Here is a 25567-nt window from a genome sequence, read left to right on the forward strand (position 1 = left end):
GGACAGACCCCGGACACGGCTGTTGACCCACACAGGGGAATACAGGAACAGGCTGGTAGGCTGGCACACAGACTGGAGGGTATAGGCAGGCACGACTGGTATGCAGGCAGGTGGGTATGCAGGCAGGGGGGTAAAGGCAAGCACAGCTAGAGTGCAGACAGGGAGGCACTAGCAGGTAGGAACACAGGCGGGATAGGACCCAGTACACACCGGGACTCAGGAACAATACAGGCAGAGGGTTACAGGCAAGCACAGCTAGAGTGCAGACAAGGCTGAGCAGGGAGGACAGGGCTCTGTTCACACGGAACAGACAGGAAGGGAAAGACAGAGCCAGATACTCACACAGTACTTGCAGAGACAACAAGCAGGAGTTAGGTACGAGTTCAGACTCTGCAGAAAAAGGAAGGGAACGGACATAGAGGCAAAACAGGTAAAGGACAGGAGAGAGTTCAGACTGGAACTGAGTGTACGGAGGAGACCGACACTGCAGAGGGATACAGGAGCGGGTCTGGGAATACGGCCCCCAGAGAGGCGGAACGAACAGGCAAGGAGCGTGTTCAGACAGGACAGACCAGACGCAGGAGCGGGTCTAGGAAATCGGCCACTAGAAGGCGGAACGAACAGGCAAGGAGCGTGTTCAGACAGGACAGACCAGACACAGGAGCGGGTCTAGGAAATCGGCCACTAGAAGGCGAGAGGAACAGGCTAGGAGCGTGTTCAGACAGGACAGACAAGAGAACACAGAAAGGAGTCAGTTCAGACACGGGAGCTGATACCGCAAAGCAGGAGACATACAGGACTCAGTTCAGACACGGGAGCTGATACCGCAAAGCAGGAGACATACAGGACACAGTTCAGACACGGGAGCTGATACCGCAAAGCAGGAGACATACAGGACTCAGTTCAGACACAGGAACTGATACAAAAAGAGACAAGAGACGGGACCTGGCACCTTCAGAGTGCAAGCACACACTGAAGGAAACACTATGCTCAGGCAGGGATAGAAGGGAGCTGCTGAGCTATATACCAAGTGACAGACAGCAATAGGCTGAGGACGCACAAGGGGTGTGACCCACAGCAGGTACAAAAGGCAGGAAGTGATCGGGCGCCGCCCTTAAGCAGCAGAAACAGACACAAACAGACAGCATGGAGGGAAGCCAGAGAGACATTCTGGACAGGAGATCAAGTGCGCCCTCTTGCACAGTGGGAGATGGACCACCATGCAAGGACGCCGCCAGGTATGTTACAGTAATTAGTTGGGTCAAAAGATTAAGGCATGGAAATATGTGGGTGGTTGCAAGAAAGAGAGGGCATATATAAAGGGAGGGAGGGTCTGGGAAACCCTCAATCAGTATGGGGGTACCACAGGATAAGGTCTAACCTGCCCACCCTGTTAATTGTGTTTTTTTTTTTTTTTTAAATAAAAGTTCTCAAAGCAACAATGGACATGGGTAGGGTTGTTTTTTGGTGTCATTTTGGCTTGGTGGTGCGTGGGGTTCTTGGGAGTTGGTAGAAAATTGTTGTGGGGGTGTTGTACATCAAGTAGATGGCACCCTGCAATTGTGTTTTGGAATTTGGTAATGGCCTGGCAAAGTTTTTGTGACTCTTCAGGGTGGGGACCCTGGAGAGTCGGTGGCATGGAAAGGGTTTTCTGGCAACGGAGGTGCCTTAGAGTTGGTGGTCACTGCTAGGGGTAATGCTGGAATATTACTATACTCGGGAACTTTAAGGCTTTTGGAGCTCCAGGAATCTCCTTCAACCTATAGTTATGTTTGTTATAATGAAGGCCGACTATACCAATTTAATCCACATGGCAGGTCTGATTTCAGGGGAAAACCGGGAGTCAAAAGCAGGGTATTTGATAGAAAGCGATGAAATGACATCCCCTACAATATTGGAGTCAAGGATTTCATTCAAACAGGTGTTTTGGTGGTAGACCTGTTACATTATTCATGCCGCCCGAATACCAGTCCGCATGTGCCAATACATAGAGTTTGTGCGAATCTATTTGCACTTCCCATTTCATGAGACAGTGTTCTGGGGCTGCCATATGGGTGTCAGAGTACCGCTTACTTACCGGCCGGCATCCGCGGCTCTTCTTTTGATTAGACTGCCTGGCGTGAGATTGTTGCGGTGTGACACATATGTGACATAACGCCAGAACAGCGAATCCATAGAAGAGCCGCGTATGTCTGCAGGTAAGAAACAGTACGCCCGCTCCTATGCAATAGCTAAACACCACTGTCATGGCCGATGGCCTGGGATGTGCAAATCGATTTGCACCAACTAACACATATATATTTTACTCTGAAACGCTACAATGGAGGCACTTCTTTGACTAATCACCTCGCCTTTGGACGCGCTTTCAAATATGGTTGTTTTTTTCTGAAAAGCCGCAGCAGCACCTTTATGTAAAAGAATTATGCATACGAAAATAAAATCCATGGTACTATCACCAAGTGTAGAATGTGCTGCCGTACCTTGCCTGGTGGATGGCCTCTACCCACTCATCTCGTTCCGCCTCCTCCTCACATCTCAGTTCCAATGGCTTCTGAGCCTCGTGGCCAAAGGTCACAGTGAAATAATGCTGCAGAGAATAAAAGATGGACATCATTGCACTAATCTGAACATATAAATCAAGGAGACATCGGACACCTTACAATATAATGGGGTAAATTGTGTTCTTATGACATTTCATTACGGCATAGAGGACAAATCTCCCGATCATCTAAATTATTGATCTTAATTCTAAACTTTTAAAAATGAATAGTGATCAAATAACATATCCATTTGCCATCGAGGCTACCAAGCACACATAAGGGCAAAATCTACTTGTAGTACAAGATTTCATGCAATAGTCTTCTTGACCTCTAAATAGTATTATATCAATGAAGAGTGCATGGAAAAGACTATTACTCCAACCAAACTCCCTGACCGAGCATGCATGCGATATAAATGGAAAGAATGGAGTAACCCATTGTCTGATATCTCAGGGTACAAAGGATCGAGCATGTTTAAATTAGTACAGACTATAGGCCTTTACAACTCTACAGTTGTATTGAAAAGTGATGACTTCATATTAGGAAGAGTTTGGCAAAAGGATTATGACATATGATAAAATAATTAATAAGTCAAACTCGCTTACGGCATTTGTGGAGTCGCTGTGTGTATATGTCTCTCCTTGCATTCAGCACTATAGTTCATAAACAGCACAGATTACAGTTTTGCATTCCCACTGCAACAGGGGAATGCAATATTAAATTGTGGGGGTTTTTATGTTTTGTTTTTTAATCTATACAGCCATTTAAAAGAAATAACACAAACCCCTCCCCCCAAAAATACTTTCTTCGGATTATATTCAATGTATTCTCAAATTCTTCATTTCCATTAAATCTGTCATACACTTCCAGAGATCGTTAACTTTTTATTGAGTGCTAATTTTTATTGAATTTACCAAGGAGGGCGTTGCTCACAGAGTAATAACGCAAAGCAGACTAAAGACACGTCCGTCCCAGAGAATCCTTTGAGTAATACCCCCTTGATAAAGTCCTGAAAAATTTGCATTGAATAAAAAAAAAGCTCACATCTCGAAAATCATATGGTGTATTAAAAATATTGAATAAAAAAAAAAAAAAAAACAAGCAAAAAAATATATAAAATCATATAGATTTTATATATATTTCATATATGCCAAGATAAAAACTGTCCACTTTTGACCTGATGACAGGTCGTCTTTAGACCGCATGCAACAGTTGTGCCACCTTTAACATGGAATAGCATTATTAGTTATTTGATACAACTAGCATAAACTCTTATTTGACATGACTGATAAAGGAGCCCCACTGTGAATCTTTGCTACAAATGAAGCATATCGGGTTTCATGCCAATGAAAAGGTTTCTGAACTGTCCGTTTTGTCCACACCAAACACGATTATTTGCCCCCAGCGCAAATGTGAAGGAAACGCTGTCAACTATATAATTTAATAATAATTATTCAGTTTCACCAATATGTGGATAATCAAATTGCACAAGCTATCATAGCAGTGAAGTTAGAAACGTGAACAAAGGCCTCGATTATGAATTCTGGCGTAAAAAGGTTTGAAAATGGTAAAAGTAAAAAAAAAAATGTGCAATTTAACTCAACACTGGCAATTTTTTTGAAAAGTGAGAGGAGCTTTCCTGGGAGGAGACATAGTCCAAATATAGTCAGGAAATTCATGATAAAAAGTGTCATCAAAGACATCAGAAATGTCCTCCAGTCCCGGACTGACGTACAGTTTTTGCAGAGGCGCACGTCTCTTAAGGAATTTGGTAGATCTTACTCCAGAGCACTGTTCATCAAGACTGATGTGCAAAACACCAGCCTTAATGAATTGGGGTCAAAGTCTCCCAAATGCGATTGATCCCATTCCCATATTAACTGTGCCATTGCTTCAGGCTCTCTACTCTCTAAGGCTGATGGAACTACAGGGCAACAATAGGGAATTTCATTTTCCAACCACTTCATCGCTATAAACACCGGATTTCATAAGGATTTTATAAGGCAGTGGTTCAAATAATAGATACATATTGGGGAACTGTGGCTACTACAGTTCTAAAATATAATATTTTTAAAAACAAATGGGACAAAACGGATATACTGAGTGAATATTTTAGGTGCCACCTTCTGAGTTCTTGTGTCATGTACAACCCACTCAGGACCATATATAACTCCAAAGTAGAGCTTCACCCATTAGTTTAGACTTGCGGTCCTCACAGATACAGAGCAGAAGCAGCTGACCAGATTGATATTTCTGAAGGCAAAGTCTGCATAACATTTATAATATGAAATATTTGTAAATCCCTACTCTTTCTATGGTTAGGAGTCCAGTGGGCGGCTCTACATAGTGATTGACAGCTATCTGTGTGCAAATTCATGGGGGACGATCCGTTATGGAATTGGAACACTTACTCCTAGACAAAGAATAAATGGCGTTTCAATGAATAAAATTAACGCTGAATATACTGAGCTCTTCGTGCGGCCTGTTAATTAGAAATCATGTTCAATGTGACTGGTTCCCTTTAAAGAGGTCTCAAATTAATGAAATTTATACTGACAAATCCATTAGGTAAAATCACTCCCTTTAACTTTCATGTCAGCCTAATTCCTATCCAACAGATGAAGATGAGGTTTTGGTCTAAACAATGATGAAGTATCACTGACAATACCTTACACTATTTCCTATGCACTTCATCCATCATCTGTTCATGGGAGACAGGCTAGCTCGACATCGAAGTATTCCTTTCAACAAACTGTCTCAAAAAATAATTTGCAATCAGATTTTAATAGAAAGCAATCAATCTACGACAAATTCCAGTCTTCGATGTTCTGCCATGATCTCACCAAGCACAACGTATCGGGTGCAGACAGACAGATCCATAATGAAGGCGTCACAGTCATACGCTGCGAGTCAGAAGAGATGCCAGATTATCTACGTATCACCTGTCTGCAACGCTTTACCCAGAACAAGTGGCTTTATTTAAGGCTGTAATACATCTATATCTGTCATGTTCTTGCAGAAGATAAAGTGGGATGACTTCTGCACATCAAAAAAAAAAAAAAGTTACTATTGATTAAGCTTTCATGGATGCATCTGACTTTGGTCAGCCCCAAGTTCTCTGTATTTTGTGATGACATGGACACTCGCATTGCTGTAAACAGAGTTTTTGGCATGAGTTTAAAGAGACCCAAAGATAAAGCAGGGGCCAAAAACAGGAGCTTTGCCACCACCAAAGCTGGTTCTCCATAAATTCACACAAATTGGTCTCCTAATTCACTAAAGGGATTTCTCTGCCCTGACGCCTCCTTTACACGTCAGTATTTTTCACCTACTCTAAAAATGGTACCTGTGTCAGTGTGTGGTCCGTGTGTCTGTTTTTACCATCAGCATGTCAACGTTTTTTTCATAGATGGATAAAACATAAATTTCAAAGCTTCTTCTAGACTTTTCAACGTTAAAGCACAAACAGCATGCGGATGGTACAGGGATGCCATCTGTGTGCTGTGCGTGATTTTCACGGACCAATAGACTTGTATTTGCCCTCGTCATCCCTGCTGCCGGAAAAAAAACAGACATGTGAATAGAACTATAGATTTGCTGTATCTAAAAAAAAAAAAATGATGCCACAAGTATGTGCAACATGGACTTCCGAATGAGGACTTCGACATAGCTGCAATATACAAAGTCTATTTATTCATATTTTTCTTTACATTTTCTTAATTCATGAATACAGATGTTACAGTATAAACATTTACACCAGTCAGTAGAATTGACCCCTTTACATTCAAATTACAGATCTCCTCATAACGAAGGTATGAACCACCTGGCAAAATTAAATGTACAGGGGCAGGGGGCTGTGACCGCAACAGCTGACAAATATACCTGAGTGCACTCAGAGTGCGGGTGTGCGTATTATATATATATATACACACACATATATATATATATATATATATATATATACACATATACATACACAATGTGGTAAATGACTATTATAGCTGCAAATGTCTTGTTTTTAAAACCCTTTCACAAGTATGTTAGCCCAGCTGAAAACGGTTTGGCTGACTTGAGAAGCTATAAAATTGACCTTCCTTGGAGCTAGTTGAGAATCTGGAGCATTACATTTGTTTGTTCTATGAAACTCTCAAAATGGCCAGAAAAAGAGAACTTTCATGTGAAACTCGACAGTCTATTCTTGTTCTTAGAAATGAAGGCTATTCCATGCGAGACATTGCCAAGAAACTGAAGATTTCCTACAACGGTGTGTACTACTCCCTTCAGAGGAGAGCACAAACAGGCTCTAACCAGAGTAGAAAGAGAAGTGGGAGGCCTCGCTGCACAACAAGACAAGTACATTAGAGTCTCTAGTCTGAGAAATCGACGCCTCACAGCTCCTCAATCGGCAGCTTCATTAAATAGTACACTCAAAACGTCAGTGTCAACTGGCGACTCCTGGATACTGGTCTTCAGGGCAAAGTGCCAAAAAAAAGCCATATCCGAGACTGGCTAATAAAAGGAAAAGATTAATATGGGCAAAAGAACACAGATATTGGACAGAGGAAGATTGGAAAAAAGTTTTAGGGTATGTGCCCACGTAGCGTTTTACAAGCGTATATGCTGCGGAATTTCCACAGCGTAAACGCTTGTGAAACGCTTGGTAATCCATACCCCATGGTCCCCAATGAGAATCCGCAATTTCAATGCCCATGCTGCGGATTTTTCCGCAGCGTTTTTGATGCGCTCAAAAATCCTCAGCATGTCCATTAATTTTGCGTTTACACATGCAGAATTGCCTTGTCAACGCAATAAAAAACGCAAGGCAATTCCGCATGTCCCAAACGCTTCAAAAACGCTTGCCAAATTCCGCAAGCGCTTTTCCGGGAAAGGACATGCAGAAATGAAGCAGAAATTTATATATATATATATATATACATATATACATATATATATATATATATATACATACATATATACATATACATATATATATATATATATATATATATATATATATATATATATATATATATATATATATATATACACATACATACATACATACATACACACAGTGCATTGTGAAAGTATTTGGCCTCCTTGAACTTTTCTACCTTTTGCCACATTTCTGGCGTCAAACAATAATGATAAAGATATAAAATTCTAATTTTGGGGGGAAGAATCAACAAGTGGGACACAATCATGAAGTGAAATGAAATTTATTGGATATTTTAAACTTTTTTAGCAAATTAAAAACTAAAAAGTGGGGCGTGCAATATTATTTGGCCCCTTTACTTTCAGTGCAGCAAACTCACTCCAGAAGTTCAGTGAGGATCTCTGAATGATCCAATGTTGTCCTAAATGACTGGTAATGATAAATAGAATCCACCTGTGTGTAATCAAGTCTCCGTATAAATGCACCTGCTCTGTGATAGTCTCAGGGTTCTGTTTCAAGTGCAGAGAGCATCATGAAGACCAAGGAACACACCATGCAGGTCCCAGATACTGTTGTGGCGAAGTTTAAAGCCGGATTTGGATACAAAAAGATTGCCCAAGTTTTAAACATCTCAAGGAGCACTGTGCAAGCGATCATATTGAAATGGAAGGAGTATCAGACCACTGCAAATCTACCAAGACCCGGCCGTCCCTCTAAACTTTCATCTCGAACAAGGAGAAGACTGATCAGAGATGCAACCAAAAGGCCCATGATCACTCTGGATGAACTGCAGAGATGTACAGCTGAGGTGGGAGAGTCTGTCCATAGGACAACAATCAGTCATACAGTGCACAAATCTGGCCTTTATGGAAGAGTGTCAAGAAGAAAGACATTTCTCAAAGATATCCATAAAGAGTCTCATTTGAAGTTTGCCACAAGCCACCTGGGAGACACACCAAACATGTGGAATAAGGTGCTCTGGTCAGATGAAACCAAAATCAAGCTTTTTGGCCACAATGCAAAACGATATGTTTGGCGTAAAAGCAACACAGCTCATCACCCTCAAAACACCATGCCCATGGTGGTGGCAGCATCATGGTTTGGGCCTGCTTTTCTTCAGCAGGGACAGGGAAGATGGTTAAAATTGATGGGAAGATGGACGGAGCCAAATACAGGACCATTCTGGAAGAAAACCTGTTGGAGTCTGCAAAAGACCTGAGACTGGGACGGAGATTTATCTTCCAACAAGACAATGATCCCAAACATAAAGCAAAATCTACAATGGAACGGATCAAAAATAAAACGTATCCAGGTGTTAGAATGACCAAGTCAAAGTGCAGACCTGAATCCAATCGAGAATCTGTGGAAAGAGCTGAAAACTGCTGCTCACAAACGCTCTCCATCCAACCTCAATGAGCTTGAGCTGTTTTGCAAGGAAGAATGGGCAAGAATTTCAGCCTCTCGATGTGCAAAACTGATAGAGACATACCCCAAGCAACTTGCAGCTGTAACTCAAGGGGGCCGAATATTATTGACGTGCCCCCAGGGCCGCGGGGTACTCGGCAGCCGGGCCTCTGGATGCCGGCTGGCGGGGACTATCACAGTGGCTGGCCCGGTCCGTGACCCAGGGCGGTCAGTGCAAAAGGGGGAATTTATTTATAGAAAGTTCGTGACACCACCTGTGGTGTCTGGTGAGGATCACCAGCGCTGCAACAGTCCTCTGAGGCAGATGTTAGGGCAGCTTGGGATGGGACGGCTCCCCACAAGTGGAGCAGGCCTCAGGGCAGTGTAGTAGAAGAGAGTGGGTGGTGCTGGGCATTGTAGTGCAGGGGGAACAATGGCGCCGATGAAAGAATGGACGGAGGCAGCACAGTGCAGTCATCCAAGGTTTTACTCACAATTCTTCAGACAGTCCACAGGAGCACCGTACAGGTGCAGGCCTCCCACGTCGCGCTGCGTTCACCGGGCAGGGGTTCAATCCTTCCTCAGGCAGTTTGGGAATACCTGGCAGAACCCCAATTTCTCGTGTTCCTATTTTGACCGTCTTCACACTAGGTCCTTCTCCCTCCTGCTCTGCGCTGCCCACTCTCAATCCCGCTTGAGTGCTCTGAAGTCCTTCCAGTACGTCGGATCCGGGACCTACTTGACCCTCCTGGGGATTAGAATGCTGCAACGATCCCTCTGTCTTCTGACAGATGCGGGGCGTACGGGTGCCGACCTGCACGTGCCGTCCGGCACGCGCCGTACCCCCTGGGATCCTTTCTAGAACGGAGCCTACTCCCTGCTCCCCTCCTGGGCCTCCTGACTTGGCCCTACTTGTGGAGCAGATCTCCTAATGAGACTCTGCTCCCGGACTGTTCTTCTGAACTGTCCTGAGCTGTTCTTCTGAACTGCTCCCTAGAACTAGCCTGCCACCCTAAGATGGCTTCCCTATATATACTCCTATCAAAGTGCTTCCTCTAACTACTTCCTCCACCCACACCCACTACTGGTTCCCCCTACCTTTGGGTTCCCCCCCACTACAGCCAGGGTCAGGGCTCAGCAGCTGCGCTCTGCATGTTGCCCCTCCAGCAGGCCTGGAGCAGTGTAGTGTTGGATGCAGGTGTTTGGGGTTCCGTACAGCACTCCCACCTTACCTGAGAGAAGGGAGACCCTACACCTCGGGGTGAGGTACAGTACCTCTGTGGCGACTGAACCCCCAGGGGCGCCACAATATGGCACGCCCTAATTTTCAGTTTTTAATTGGTTATAAAAGTTTAAAATATCCAATAAATTTCGTCCCACTTCATGATTGTGTCCCACTTATTGTTGATTCTTCCCAAAAAAATTTGAATTTTATATCTTTATGTTTGAAGTCAGAAATGTGGCAAAAGGTAGAGAAGCTCAAGGGGGCCAAATACTTTCACAATGCAGTGTATATATGTATATATATATATATATATATATATATATATATATATATATATATATATATATATATATATATATATATATATACATACATACATACATACATACATACACACACACACACAGTGCCTACAAGTAGTATTCAACCCCCTGCAGATTTAGCTGGTTGACGCATGCGGAATTAACTTGGCATTGTGACATTTGTACTGTAGATCAGCCTGGAAGTGGGAAATGCACTGCAGCAAATTTTTTTTTTTTTTTTTTTTTTTTAAAACGTTAAAAGTTAATTCAGAGTGTCATTTATTATTCAACCCCTCAAACCACAAGAATTCTGTTTGGTCCCCCTAAAGTATTAAGAAGTAGTTCAGGCACCAAGAATAATGAGCTTCACATGTGTGGATTAAAGATCTCTTTTGCCAGCCTTTTCTGACTATTTAAGACCCTCCCCAAACTTGTGAACAGCACTCAGACATGGTCAACATGGGAAAGACAAAGGAGCATTCCAAGGCCATCAGAGACAAAATCGTGGAGGGTCACAAGGCTGGCAAGGGGTACAAAACCCTTTCCAAGGAGTTGGGCCTACCTGTCTCCACTGTTGGGAGCATCATCCGTAAGTGGAAGGCTTATGGAACTACTGTTAGCCTTCCACGGCCTGGACAGCCTTTGAAAGTGTCCTCCCGTGCCGAGGCCAGGCTTGTCCGAAGAGTCAAGGCTAACCCAAGGACAACAAGGAAGGAGCTCCGGGAAGATCTCATGGCAGTGGGGACATTGGTGTAACGGGTCCGGGAGGCGGAACCTCTGAGCTACTATACAAGGGGGCGGCCCTTGTAAGGGAGCGGGTGGCAGTCTCTGGGTGAACGGACAGGGAGTTACGGCAAGTGATCAGGGCAGTCTCTGGGTAAGGGGTAGGTACGACCTGTGATGGCGGAGCCTCCGGGTAGGCTAGCAGGCAGATGGTAGATGTGTGCTCCCAGGTGAGCAAGCGAGAGTCTCTGGAATAGCAGGTGGTCACGGCACGTGACGGCGGAACCTTCGGGCTGGCAGGCAGGTAGGTAACGGAGAAGCGCTCCCAGGTGAGCGGGCAAGAGTCTCTGGAATAGCTGGTGGTCACCGCACGTGACAACGGGACCTCCGGGCTGGCAAGCAGGCAGGTAACGGAGATGCGCTCCCAGGTGAGCGGGCAAGAGTCTCTGAGATAGCTGGTGGTCACAGCACGTGACAACGGAGCCTCCGGGCTGGCAAGCAGGCAGGTAACGGAGAAGCGCTCCCAGGTGAGCGGGCAAGCTGGTCCATAGACAGACTGACCGGAGTTGTAAGGCAGACCGTCGGACCTCAGGCAAGCAGGCAGGTAGCTGATGTGCGCTCCCAGGTGAGCGGACAAGTTGGTCCTTAGACAGACTGACCGGAGTTGTAAGGCAGACCGTCGGACCTCAGGCAGGCAGGCAGGTAACAAGTATTCAGGCAGGAATCAGGCAGGTAACTAGCAGGAAACTGGCAGGAAACTGGCAGGTAACTGGCAACGGGACCTGAGGGCTGAAGCACAGGTGAGACACAGGTGCAAACAACATTGCTCGGGCACCTCCATTTTGGAGGAGGTGCCTTATATATGATGAAGTCCTCCGGCCATTGGCCGGGGACTCCTTAGGACGGCGCGCGCGGCCCCTTTAAGAGGAGGGGAGCGCGCGCGCGCGCCCTAAGCACAGGGGCCGGGAAGGAGCGAGCGCTGAGAGCAGAGCGGGAGGAGGACGCCGGGAAGGAGCGCGCGCTGACAGCAGAGCGGGGAGAGGACGCCGGGCACGGAGCAGAGCGGTGAGGGGAGCAGCGTCCCTGCCTAGCAGAGGGCAGGGACGCCAGCGCTACAATTGGTTTCAGTCAATACCATAAGTAACGTACTCCACCGCAATGGTCTCCGTTCCAGACGAGCCTGTATGGTACCTTTACTTTCAAAGCGTCATGTCAAGGCTCGTCTACAGTTTGCTCATGATCACTTGGAGGACTCTGAGACAGACTGGTTCAAGGTTCTATGGTCTGATGAGACCAAGATCGAGATCTTTGGTGCCAACCACACACGTGACGTTTGGAGACTGGATGGCACTGCATACGACCCCAAGAATACCATCCCTACAGTCAAGCATGGTGGTGGCAGCATCATGCTGTGGGGCTGTTTCTCATCCACGGGGCTTGGCTATCTGGTCCGCATCCATGGGAAGATGGATAGCACGGCCTACCTGGAGATTTTGGCCAAGAACCTCCGCTCCTCCATCAAGGATCTTAAGATGGGTCGTAATTTCATCTTCCAACAAGACAACGACCCAAAGCACACAGCCAAGAAAACCAAGGCCTGGTTCAAGAGGGAAAAAGTCAAGGTGTTGGAGTGGCCTAGTCAGTCTCCTGACCTTAACCCAATTGAAAACTTGTGGAAGGAGCTCAAGAATAGTGTTGAGCCACCCCCGTAGTGTTCGAGTTCGGTTCGGTTCGTCGAACACCCGTGTGTTCGCCGAACTGTTCGTCGAACTGTTCGTCGAACACCTTCGAACCCCGTTAAAACCAATGGCAGGCAAACAAAAACACATAGAAACACATAGAAAACACCTTCAAAGGTGTCCAAAAGCTGACAAACTGCTCAGAAGACACAACTAACACATGGAAAAGTGACAAGTACATATAGTCATGCGAAAAGAAAAGAGGTGGAGGAGTAAAAGGAGGGGGAGACACAAATATAGGCATGTCATGCCCTTCTAAAATCCAAAAAGTGAGAAGCCGACACGTTCAGTCCGCTCCTGCCCGTGCCACCTCCGTGTCGCCGGGTTTGTGCCAGAGCCACGGTGAACCCTGACGGCCAGCCCCCCTCTCCCAATACTGGTGCCTGTCCGCTGGTGGGTCGAGCGAGCCCCCCTGTGGTGGAGGCAGCTCTAAGCTTTTTAATTTAAATTGTCTCTCTAATTTGAATGAATACACTTTAAATCCATTTACAAGGATCTATTGGAGGGCAAGTCTCATGCCAGCAGCCGCGTAATTCCAGCTCCAGTAGCGTCCACTAAAGCTGCTGCAGTTAAAAAGTTTTTATAAGGATCGAGCTCGGCTGTCCACCGCAAGGCATCCTACTGCCAGTCCCAGCCCCTATGCCTTGGGGTGCCTCCTGATGCTCTTCACTGAGTATCCCGTGGTCCCGAAGCATTTCCTTTGAAAAAATTAAGTGTCCAAACTACAGGTGGTGTAGCTTGCTTAACAGCCGGGATAATCCGCTGACTAGCAGATACTGCTACTAGGCACAAAGTATTTCCTGGGCTAGATGCAGTTAAAAATTTGTAATTAGATACTCTCGTTGGATGCTGAGAAAGCATTCCATAGAGTCTCCTGGCACGCCATATATGATTCTCTTAAAAAGCTTGGGGTAGGGGTCTAGGGGACCCTTTTATAGCCAAAATCACGGCCCTGTATCACAATACGTCACCTAGGCTGAAGATAAATGGAACTGTAGCACCCTGAGGGCTCGGTTGCTACAGAGGTATTGCACCTCACCCAGAGGTGTGATATCTCACTCTCAGGTAAGGATGGAGTGTGGATCAGGACCCGACACCTGCATGCATTACACCACATTGCCGTGGGGCAGGGCGACCAATATGCCTCTGAGATGGGCACGACAGTCCCTGTCCCTGGCTGGAGTGGGGGGAGGGAACACTGAGGAAGGGGAACCCTGTAGTGCAGGAGCAGGGAGGAAGCAGTTCCTGGGTGCATTGAGAAGGGAGTATAAAAGGTGGGCACCATCTTAGTTCAGTGCAGAGAAGTCTGAGCAGAAGTGGCAGGGAGCAGGGGCTCTGCATGAGCTCTGCTCCGGAGGCGGGCCTAGTAACAGAGGCCCAGGCCTGGAAGAGGGAGAAGGAAGGAAGAGGAGCGGAGAAGGCTCCAGGAACGAGGAATGAAGGGATCCCAGGGGTGCGGACGGGCGAGTCGCCACCGCACGCCCGAATCCACCTGCGTGGAGGGGTCAGGCCAAAGGGGGAGACCGGTCCCCGAACTAGTGGAGGCAGGAAACGACCCTCAGCTAGAAACCGGAGGCTCTGACATTTTATGTGGCGCAGCCCCTCGCTACACCCGCTAGGAAGGCACCACATAGGGTCAGGGAAACTGGCGCCAAGTTTACCAAGAGGAGGCCCGAGGCAGCCGGACAGAAGGGTTGGTAAGAAAGGCCAGACAAAGGACACACAAAGGGGGTCCTGTGAAGCGCTCCAAAGTTATCTGGGAGTTGTCTGAGCCCCTCACCTGGTGAGCACAGTACGACGTGGGCAGCCGTTACCTGCAGACGTGGTCTGGATAATAAGAACTGTGAGTAAAGGCCCTGGACTGCATCACTGACTCCGTGTCGTTACTGCTGCTGCCCTGCACCATCACCCCCATCCTCCGCATACACTGCCCTGAGGCTATACTCCTCCCGTGGGGAGTTATGCTACGCTCTGCTGCACCCACAACACCAGCCTCAGCGGTCTGCCCTGCAGCGGCGGTTCACTCTGACCGCAATCCACGGGTGGCGTAGTCGGACATTTAAACATCAAAACCACATAAATAGTTCCGCCACTGGTTTGACCACCCTGAGCCACGGAACCGGGTCGCCGCCACGAAGACTACAACCACCAGCATCCACCAAAAAGGGTCCGGCTCCGGGTGTCCCAAGGCCCAGGGGGTGCATCAGAACATTTTCATCACCTTTCACAATCACCAATGGGACAAGGCAGGGATGTCCTCTGTCCCCTCTCTTATACATCCTAGTGACGGAGCACCTGCTCTCATCAATTCGCCATAACCCCAATATTAGGTGGATTGAGGTGGGAGGCACCGAGTACAAGTGCTCTCTATTTGCTGATGATGTCCTAGTATATATCACTCAATCACATATATCCATCCATGCTGTTATGGCTGAAATAGATCACTTTGTTACATGGTCAAATTTTAAAATCAATGCAGCGAAGTCTGAGGCCCTCGATGTCTCCCTCCCCAAATCCATATAGGATTCCATCCAGTCCAACTTTCCCTTTGCCTGGCCCTCACAGGGTATCAAATACTTAGGAATTCCTATTCATAGAGACCTCTCCCATCTATGTTATCTTAATTTTGGGCCCTTTATTGAACAACTCCATACAGACCACGGTTGGCAAGTTAGAACTGTAAGATTCACTACGTGAACCACTGGTGTTTTGTGGAAAAGCACATGTACACTGTGTTCCAAATTATTATGCAAAAAGTGTTTAGGAGTGATAAGGGAAGAATTTGTTTGTTTGTCAGTTAAACTCATTGATGGTGATGTGTGTCAGGGCTCTTTATATCACTGTAAGCAATTGCAGACACCTGTGCTAATTAGTTTGGCAGGTGTGTCCAATGAAAGGCAAGACTACTTAAGAAGGCTGTCTCACATTATTAAGCAGCCTACATTTTCTGCCAAAATGGGAAAGAAAAAGGATGTGTCGGCTGCTGAGAAGCAACAAATTGTGGAGTGTTTAGGTCAAGGCATGACTACAATCAACATTGTGCGATGATCAGGATGAAGTGTCTTGGCAATCAAGAAGTATGTAGCTGATTCACAGTACACACGTGTGCGTGCTGATAAGGGCAAATTGAGGACTCTTTCCTACAGGCAATTACGTCAGGTTAAAAGAGCAGCGGCAAAAAAGCCTTGTCATAGCAGCAGACAAGTTTTTGAAGCTGCTGGTGCCTCCAATGTCCCCCGAACAACAAGATGCAGGGTCCTTCAGAGGTTTGCAGCTGTGCATACGCCATCCTGTCGACCTCCTCTATCCACTTCACACAAGCAGAAACGGCTCCAGTGGGCTAAACATTACATGAAGACTGATTTCAAAACTGTTTCGTTCACGGATGAGTGCCGTGCAGCGCTCGATGGTCCAGATGGATGGAGTGGAGGATGGCTGGTTGATGGACACCCCACACAAACACGGCTACAGCGCCAACAAGGAGGAGGTGGAGTAATGTTTTGGGCTGGAATCATGGGGAGAGAGATTGTCGGCCCCTTTAGGATCCCTGAAGGCGCTAAAGATGAACTCCATTAATGTATGTGGATTTTCTCAAACAGCACTTCCTGCCATGGTTCAAGAAGAAGAACCGTGTATTTCACAGCAAGATCATTTTTCTGCATGATAATGCACCATCTCATGCTGCACATAAAACATCTGCATCTCTGGCTGATATGGGCATAAAAGGGGACAAACTTATGGTGTGACCCCCATGCTCCCCTGACCTCTACCCCATTCAGAACCTCTGGAGCATCATCAAAAGGAGTGTCTATGATGGCGGGAGGCAGTTCACATCTAAGCAACAGCTCTGGGAGGGTATTCTGTCCTCATGCAAAACAATTGAAGCAGAAACCATCCAAAACCTGACAAATTCAATGGACGAGAGAGTTCAGAAGCTCCTTTCGAACAAGGGGTCCTATGTGAAAATGTAACATCACCTAGAATAAAGTTTTGAGTTGAAAACTGTTTGATTTCAGTTTCTAATAACCTGCTAATGCTTATAATTTCAAAAATGACCATTTTTTTGGTCTTTATTAAAATGAAAAGGTTGATCGAAAAGTTTGGGGGATCTAAGAGTGTGGCAACCCAGTAGTCATGATTACTTCGAATTCTGACAATATGAGGGTCATGTTGCAGGTAGTGCAGCAAGAAGGCACTTATGTGTCTTGCGCATCTCGGAGCCCCAAAATTATTTTCCGGGCTAGATGCAGCTAAAAATTATTATTAATTTTAAATCTGGTGGAGCTTAGTATAGATGGCCTAATAGGATCAGTGCTGCACACTGCTACAAAGCCCAAATTATTTTCCAGCCAAGATACAGATAAACATGATTAGTAATTTTAAATCTGGTGGAGCTTATTATAGATGGCCTAATAGAATCAGTGCTGCACACTGCTACAAAGCCCAAATTATTTTCCAGCCAAGATACAGATAAACATGATTAGTAATTTGAAAGCTTAAAACGGTTGGTAGGGTGATTTTAACCAATCATCAAGCCTTTACTCTCCCCAGGATGACCCAGGGGTAGAAAAGTCGTTTCGGATCCATGATTTGTTCATCTTTATGAACGTGAGTCTGTCTACATTATCAGTGGAGAGCCGCGTGCGCTTATCTGTCAGCACACCACCAGCAGCGCTGAACACACGTTCAGACAGAACGCTGGCTGCGGGGCATGACAAGATCTCCAAGGCGTAAGCGGCTAGCTCTGGCCATTTATCCAGATTGGAAGCCCAAAAAGAGCAAGGGTCCAGTGACACAGTCATGGCTTCAATGTTTACTTGGAGATACTCCTGTACCATCGTCTCTAGGCATTGACTATGTGTCAGACTTCTTGTCTCCTGTGGCCTTGCAAAGGATGGGCTAAAAAAGTGGTGAAATGATTCCGCAAAATTGATGTTACCAGCAGATACTGTGGTTCTGTTACGGTTTGAGTGCTGAACACTTGACGGTCCCACGGTTGGCAAGTTGGAACTGTGAGATTCACTACGTGCACCACTGGTATTTTGTGGAAAAGCACATGTAAGATTCTGCAACAGTCTCTGCTGATAGGGATGCACGCATGCATCCCTTTCTATGGCAGGAATAATTTCGGCAAATTTACTTTTGTACTGGGGATCTAACAGTGTGGCAACCCAGTAGTCAGGATTATTTCTAATTCTCACAATTCGAGGGTCATGTTGCAGGTAGTGCAGCAAGAAGGCACTCATGTGTGTTGCGCATCCAGGAGCACCAAGTCCCTATTGTGTTGGTGGCGAGGTAACAATCATGCTTCCTTCCTCTGTCCTCTCCCCCCAACCTCGCACAACAGAAATGTGATCAAGGTCTCCCTCATCTGATGAGTCTTCCATCAGTTCGTCCTCCACTTCTTCCTGGGCTCCTGCACCTTCCTCACTAGTTTGGCTGCTACCATGCGCCCTGGTAAAACCATCTCCCCCACCCTCACATGCCTGCCGCCTTGGTGCTGCCGACCATCTGGACCTTGCAGATGTTAGCCCTTCCGCATACAACTCCTCCTCCTCTACTTCCTCCACCTCCTCTTGTGCCACCACCTGACTCCGAATTCTGTTTAACATGTGCTCCAGCATGTAAATCACCGGAATAGTCATGCTGATAATGGCATCGTCAGCACTAAACATCTTCGTCACCATTTCAAAACTGTGCAGAAGGGTGCATAGGTCCCTGATCTGAGACCACTCCTCCAGCGTGATTTGCCCCACCTCTGGATCTCGTTGGCCCAGGCTATACGTCAGAACGTATTGCACCAGGGCTTGTCGGTGCTGCCACAGTCGCTGCAACATGTGCAGAGTTGAATTCCACCGGGTAGGCACATCGCATTTTAGCCGGTGAAGTGGCAGGCCCAACGACTTCTGTAGAGATGTAAGTCGCTGAGCTGCGGGATGCGAACGGTGGAAGTGAGCACACAGCGACCGTGCCCTCTGCAGAAGGCCATCTAGTCTGGGATAGTGGGCTAAAAATTGCTGGACAACCAGGTTCAACACGTGAGCCATACAAGGCACGTGTGTGACATTGCCCCGGCGAAGGGCCGCACCCAGGTTTGCAGCATTGTCGCACACGGCCTTCCCTGGTTTCAGGTCCAGTGGAGACAACCATTCATGAAATTGGTTCTCCAGAGCTGACCACAACTCCTCAGCTGTGTGACTCACATTTCCCAGACATTTCAAAGTAAAAACCGCCTGATGACGTTGAGCCCTACTGCCAGCATAGTAAGGAGGTGTGCAGGATCCCTTCTGCGCAGTTAGAAAGCTTGTGGCATGACCAGACAGGCTTTGGGTGCAGGTGGAAGACCGAGAGGAGGTTGAGGAGGCAGAAGCAGTGGAGGAACTTTGACATAAAGAGGATTGACGCACAACTCGTGGGGACGGCAAGACTTGGACAGCAGCCCCTTGTCCTGCTGTCACCATAGTTACCCAGTGCCCAGTCAGCGACATGTAACGCCCCTGTCCATGCCTACTCGTCCAAGTGTCTGTGGTGAAATGCACCCTGTCACACACAGAGTTTCTCAAAGAAGCGGTGATGTTGTGTGCGACATGCTGGTGGAGCGCAGGCACACCTTTCTTTGAGAAGTAGTGCCGACTGGGCATCTGGTACTGGGGCACTGCGACGGACATAAGGTCTCGAAAATCCTCTGTGTCCACCAGGCGGAAAGGCAGCATTTCTGTAGCCAAGAGCTTGCAGATGGTGAAATTCAACCTCTTAGCTTTCTCATGGCTAGAAGGAAATGGTCTTTTACTTGTCCACATCTGAGGGACCGAGGGCTGGCTATTGTGCTTAGACGGGGTTGATAAGGGTGTCCCCGGCAAACTGCCGGTCTGTGAGGAAGATGCAGGCGGACATGTTAGGTTGCCTTGATCCAAAGGTGGTGCTATCGATGTCGGACAGCGCTCAACACCAGCTGGTGTTACCACCTCCAAAGAAAATGATGACCTGCCAATCACGCTGGCTGTTGCGGGTAAAGAGGTGGCAGGTCTGCGCCCCAAAACAGGTGTGACTGCTGTCCCCCCAGTCACAGAGGATGAAGAGGCCGCGAATGCACAAGATATGGCAGACGGTGGTTGGCCCGGCCGGCTAGGCCGCATTGTAGCACACTGAGCTTCCCACTGCAACTTATGCTTCATGTCCATGTGCCGGTTCATGCATGAAGTACTCAAACTATGTATTTTTTGGCCTCTACTTAGCTTTTGCTGACAAATGTTACAGATAACACGAGTTGGGTCATCTTTATCGATCTGAAAAAATGCCCAGGCTATGCAAGGCTTAGCACCCATGCGACCTGAAGAGCCACCACGACTTGTGGTGAGAGGCAGAGTTGTGTTTGAGGATGCAGTTGTTGACGTGCTTCCAGTACTACGTCTCTGTCCAGGAAGGCGCAACCTGACCTCGTCGTCACTAGCATCTTCCTCCACCTCCTCTGCTGACCTCATCTCTTGGCTGACTGTGGGTTGACAGTAAGTGGGATCTCCAACCTCATCATCATCACCCTGTGCGTTATCACACCAGTCGTCCTCAGAGCCAACCTGTTCCTGCCCTGACAAAAAAGTAAAGTTGACGCTCCAATCAGGTATTTGAGTCTCATCATCGTCTTCCTCATTGTCTCCACCAACAGGAGTTACAGTTTGGGAATGAGGGTCTACATTATGGTCAGAACCTTCTGCGTCTGGTCCTGGATCCGACTCATAAAGTTTCTGGGCATCAGTGCAGATCATTTCCTCGTCTGGATTCACAGAAGCGCTGGAGTCGACCTCTGATTCCCAGGCTATAGTATGAGTAAACAGCTCTGCAGACTCAACCATCTGTTCTACCTCATACTCAGACGGGCAGCTGGAGATTTGGGAGCTGTGAGGAAGCAAGTGCGATTTGGGTGACACCTTTGAGGACTGGAGTATTTGTGATGTTGAAGTTGATGTGGAGGAGAGCCCACTTAAAGGAGCACTTGATATCCGTTGAAGCACCTGCTGTAAGAAAGGGATCTTATCACATTGTCCGCTAAAAGAAGTAGACATTTTAGCTTGGCTGGAAGATGGTCTTTCTTCTGCAGATGTTACTGTTGCTTTAACACCTACCCCACGGACACAACCTTTTTTCCCCTTCCCAACACGCCTATTCCCCTTTCCACCAGCAGCAGGCCTTTTTCCACTCATTTTGGTGGTTAACTAATTCACAACTCTGGAGTTGTTTGCACAAAAAAACAATGGATGGGAACCGAGCAGAGCTGAGTGGCCAAACTGTGGTATTAGGCCAAAACTATTGGCTGGGTTAGATGGAGAAAAAAATTATATTCGATTTGCAACCTGATGGAGGTCAGTATAGATGGACTAATAGAACAAGTCCCACACACAGCTAGAAGCCCAAATATTTTTTCAGAGGTAGATGCAGATAAAAATTATTTTTAATTTGCAACCTGATGGAGGTCAGTATAGATGGACTAATAGAGAAAGTCCCACACACTGCTAGAAGGCCAAATATTTTTTCAGAGCTAGATGCAGATAAAAATTATTTTAATTTGCAACCTGATGGAGGTCAGTATAGATGGACTAATAGAGAAAGTCCCACACACTGCTAGAAGGCCAAATATTTTTTCAGAGCTAGATGCAGAAAAAAATTATATTCAGTTTGCAACCTGATGGAGGTCAGTATAGATGGACTAATAGAATGATGCTATGCCCAAAAGATTTTACTTCACTAGGTGCAGTAAAAAAATTCGTATTCTATACACAGGTGGTATATCTTGCAACACAGATAGGCTACTCCACTGACTAACACACTCTGCAATAGGCCAAAAAGGATTAGCTTTGCTAGATTCAGCCAAATGCTGTGAAAAAAACTTGCACAGCACTGGCACAGACCTGCCTGGCAAAAACTGATAGGAACTGATGTAACCTAGTCCTGAAAAGGACTGCAATTACAATTAGTCTTTACTCCCACAATCTATCTATTTAAGAGCACAGACCTGCCTGATAAAAGTCGTAGGAAATGCTGTAACCTAGTCCTTAAAAGGACTGCAATCACAACTATTCCCTACTCCCAAGCTATCTGTAGATTTGTGCGAAAATTGGCTTGAAATTAACAAGGTATAGCGCACACAGCAACAGCGGTGCCGTCTAACACGCAGCTGCAGCAGTGAGAAAATGGTGGCGACGGGGAAAATGGCTTGGTCTTATAGGGCAAGGACATGTGACATACACTGCCAATGACACATGCCCTTGCTTGTGTGAAAAACAGCAGTTCGCTCCGTGTGTGCGCTGCTGATAGGCTGACAGACTGCACCTCCCCACTGCAAATGCAGGAAAGAGAAAAAAAAATGGAGATCTTCATTATTCCTGCAGAGATCCATCCCCTGCCCCTCCCCCCACCCCGCTGTACACTCAAACTGCGTATTAACATTAATTTTCATCATTACTGAGAAAAAATCCAGTTATGATTTTGGTGCACGAACAGTTATCGAACATAACCTCGAACAGCCGAATTTTTCTCAAATCGTTCGTGTTCGCCGAACGGCTCGAACACCGCCCAAAACAGCTCGAATTTGAGATTGGCGAACAGTTCGAGTAGAACAACGCTCATCTCTACTCAAGAATAAAGTCCACATGAGACACCCAAAGAACCTAGATAACTTGGAGAAGATCTGCATGGAGGAGTGGGCCAAGATAACTCCACAGACCTGTGCCGGCCTGATCAGGTCTTATAAAAGACGATTATTAGCTGTAATTGCAAACAAGGGTTATTCCACAAAATATTAAACATAGGGGTTGTATAATAATTGACCCACACTTTTATGTTTAAAATTTAATAAAATTCAACTGAGCAACATAACTTTTTGGTTTGTAAGATTTATGCTTCTGTTCATAAAACCTACTCTCATTTGCAGTTTGAAGGCTCTAACTTATTTGCATCTTATCAAACCAGCTAAATCTGCAGGGGGTTGAATACTACTTGTAGGCACTGTATATATATATATATATATATATATATATATATATATATATATATATATGCGTATGTGTATATATATTATATATATGCGTGTGTATATATATTATATATATATATGCGTATGTGTATATATATTATATATATATATGCGTATGTGTATATATATTATATATATATATGCGTATGTGTATATATATTATATATATATATATATATGACTATTAAAATTGTACATTCACACTGAAGGCATCAAAACTATGAATTAACACATGTGGAATTATATACTTAACAAAAAAGTGTGAAACAACTGAAAATATGTCTTATATTCTAGGTTCTTCAAAGTAGCCACCTTTTGCTTTGATGACTGCTTTGCACACTCTTGGCATTCTCTTGATGAGCTTCAAGAGGTAGTCACCGGAAATGGTCTTCCGAAAAATCTTGAAGGAGTTCCCAGAGATGCTTAGCACTTGTTGGCCCTTTTGCCTTCACTTTGCGGTCCAGCTCACCCCAAACCATCTCGATTGGGTTCAGGTCTGGTGACTGTGGAGGCCAGGTCATCTGGCATAGCACCCCATCACTCTCCTTCTTGGTCAAATAGCCCTTACACAGTCTGGAGGTGTGTTTGGGGTCATTGTCCTGTTGAAAAATAAATGATGGTCCAACTAAACGCAAACCGGATGGAATAGCATGCTGCTGCAAGATGCTGTGGCAGCCATGCTGGTTCACTATGCCTTCAATTTTGAATTAATCCCCAACAGTGTCACCAGCAAAGCACCCCCACACCATCACACCTCCTCCTCCATGCTTCACGGTGGGAACCAGGCATTTTTGCGTCGCACAAAGACACAGGGCCGTATTTGGAGTTTCTGCTGCACTAGGCACTGTCAGTGGTCGCCCCCCCCCCCAGGTCACGCCCACCCTCACCCCCCGTCACGTCCCCCCCACGTCGTGCCCCCCTCGCATCCAATATCTTTCCCCCCCCCCCGACGCGGCCGTTTCCCCAAGTTTCATGTAGCTTCTCCCTCCCCATTCCATGTAGCACATATAAAAGGTTGGGGTGTGTGGGGGGGGGGAGCGGCCCACACAGACCACAGGGCTGCAGCATTGCATATGGGGGTGGGGGGGATGGGAGCGGCCCACACAGAACTGGGCTGCAGTAGGCACCACGGCCCGGGTGGCAGTGTTGGCGCAATGGCACATCACAACAGGACACAATTACCAGTGCTGCATGCTGAGATGAGCCGCCGCCAGCGATGTGCTGCCCGGGCCTCTGCGGTAACTTCAAGTGCCCGGGCTCCTCCTCTTCTTTCCAGATCGCAGCAGCAGAGCAGACTAGAGAGGTGAGGTTGGTGGGCGTGACCGGAGGGCGAGAGGGGGCGATCAGGGGTGGATTAAGAGTAGCAAGGGCCCCGGGCAGTTTAGAAGGCGTGCCCCCCCACACACACACACACTCACCTGATGTATCACATGTCACATGATCCCCTGTGATAGATCATGTGATCGTTCACGTGAAATTAATTTGGCACAATATTAATAATAATTTTTTTTAGGCTGTGCCCACTATGCGTTTAAGCAATTCCGCTGCAGAAACGCTTAAAAAACGCTTGGTAGAAGGTCTGCCATGTTCCCCAATGATAATCCGCATGTGCTGTGCACATGCTGCGGAAATTTCCGCTGCGGATTATCATTGTGGAAAAATCCACAGCACTACCAATTATTTTGCGGAAGCTCTGCGTTTTCGCCGCCATTGACTTGCATTGGAACGCATGTAATCCGCATCACTGCATCTGAGACTCTCCTCCAGACCCGGGTACCATAGTACCTGTAAAAAAAAAAAAGAATAAAATAAAAAATAAATATCATACTTACCTTCTGATGGCCCCCGGTGTCTTTATCCGATGCGTCCTGGCTTGCCGGCAGCTCACGATGGTCTGAAAAGGATCTGCCGTGATGTCATTTAGTCATGTGACGGGTCATGCGACCGCTGACGTTGGCAGGCCATCAGAAGGTAATTATATTTTTATTTTTTACCATTCTTTTACGGTCACACTATATAAATCCATACCGGTTGCATGGATTTATATAGTGTGCCCAAGTTGTCAAGCACTTTCCAAGTGATGCTAAAATCGCTTGTCAACCCACATGCGGAATTGCAAGTGAAGAACGCTTCACATCCACATGTCCCTGGCAGGAAAAACGCAAGTAAAATCCGCATGTGTTTTTTCTGCCAGGGAGATGCAGAAACGCTCAAAAAAAAAATCCGAAGCATTTCAGCATCGTGGGCACATAGTTTTACATTAATTGTATGACTCAATATTGAGCACACGTAGCCATCTATACACGGCGGGAGGCCGCACGGTGCCATCTATACACAGCAGGAGGCCGCACGGTGCCATCGACACACAGCGGGAGGCCGCACGTAGCCATCTATACACAGCAGGAGGCCGCACGTAGCCATCTATACACAGCGGGAGGCCGCACGTAGCCATCTATACACAGCGGAAGGCCGCACGTAGCCATCTATACACAGCGGAAGGCCGCACGTAGCCATCTATACACAGCGGGAGGGCGCACAGCGCCATCTATACACAGCAGGAGGCCGCATAGCGCCATCTATACACACCAGGAGGCCGCACGGCGCCATCTATACACAGCAGGAGGCCGCACAGCGCCATATATACACAGCAGGAGGCCGCACAGCGCCATCT

At 46.6% G+C, this 25567-nt stretch overlaps 1 protein-coding gene across 2 annotated transcripts in view; it reads right to left on the minus strand.

Moving 5' to 3' along the window:
• The window catches only part of RASGRF2 (Ras protein specific guanine nucleotide releasing factor 2), a 395854-nt gene that overhangs the window by 182857 nt on the left and 187430 nt on the right, over positions 1-25567 (minus strand). For both annotated transcript variants that reach the window (XM_073679232.1, XM_073679221.1), the window contains one exon: positions 2481-2587. In XM_073679232.1, coding sequence (XP_073535333.1) covers positions 2481-2587 — 107 coding nt within the window. The remainder of the gene's footprint in view (positions 1-2480; positions 2588-25567) is intronic.

The sequence above is a fragment of the Phyllobates terribilis genome, unplaced genomic scaffold, assembly GCF_046119375.1.
Source record: "Phyllobates terribilis strain yellow unplaced genomic scaffold, ASM4611937v1 Scaffold_1__5_contigs__length_1240528914, whole genome shotgun sequence".
Taxonomy (NCBI): domain Eukaryota; kingdom Metazoa; phylum Chordata; class Amphibia; order Anura; family Dendrobatidae; genus Phyllobates; species Phyllobates terribilis.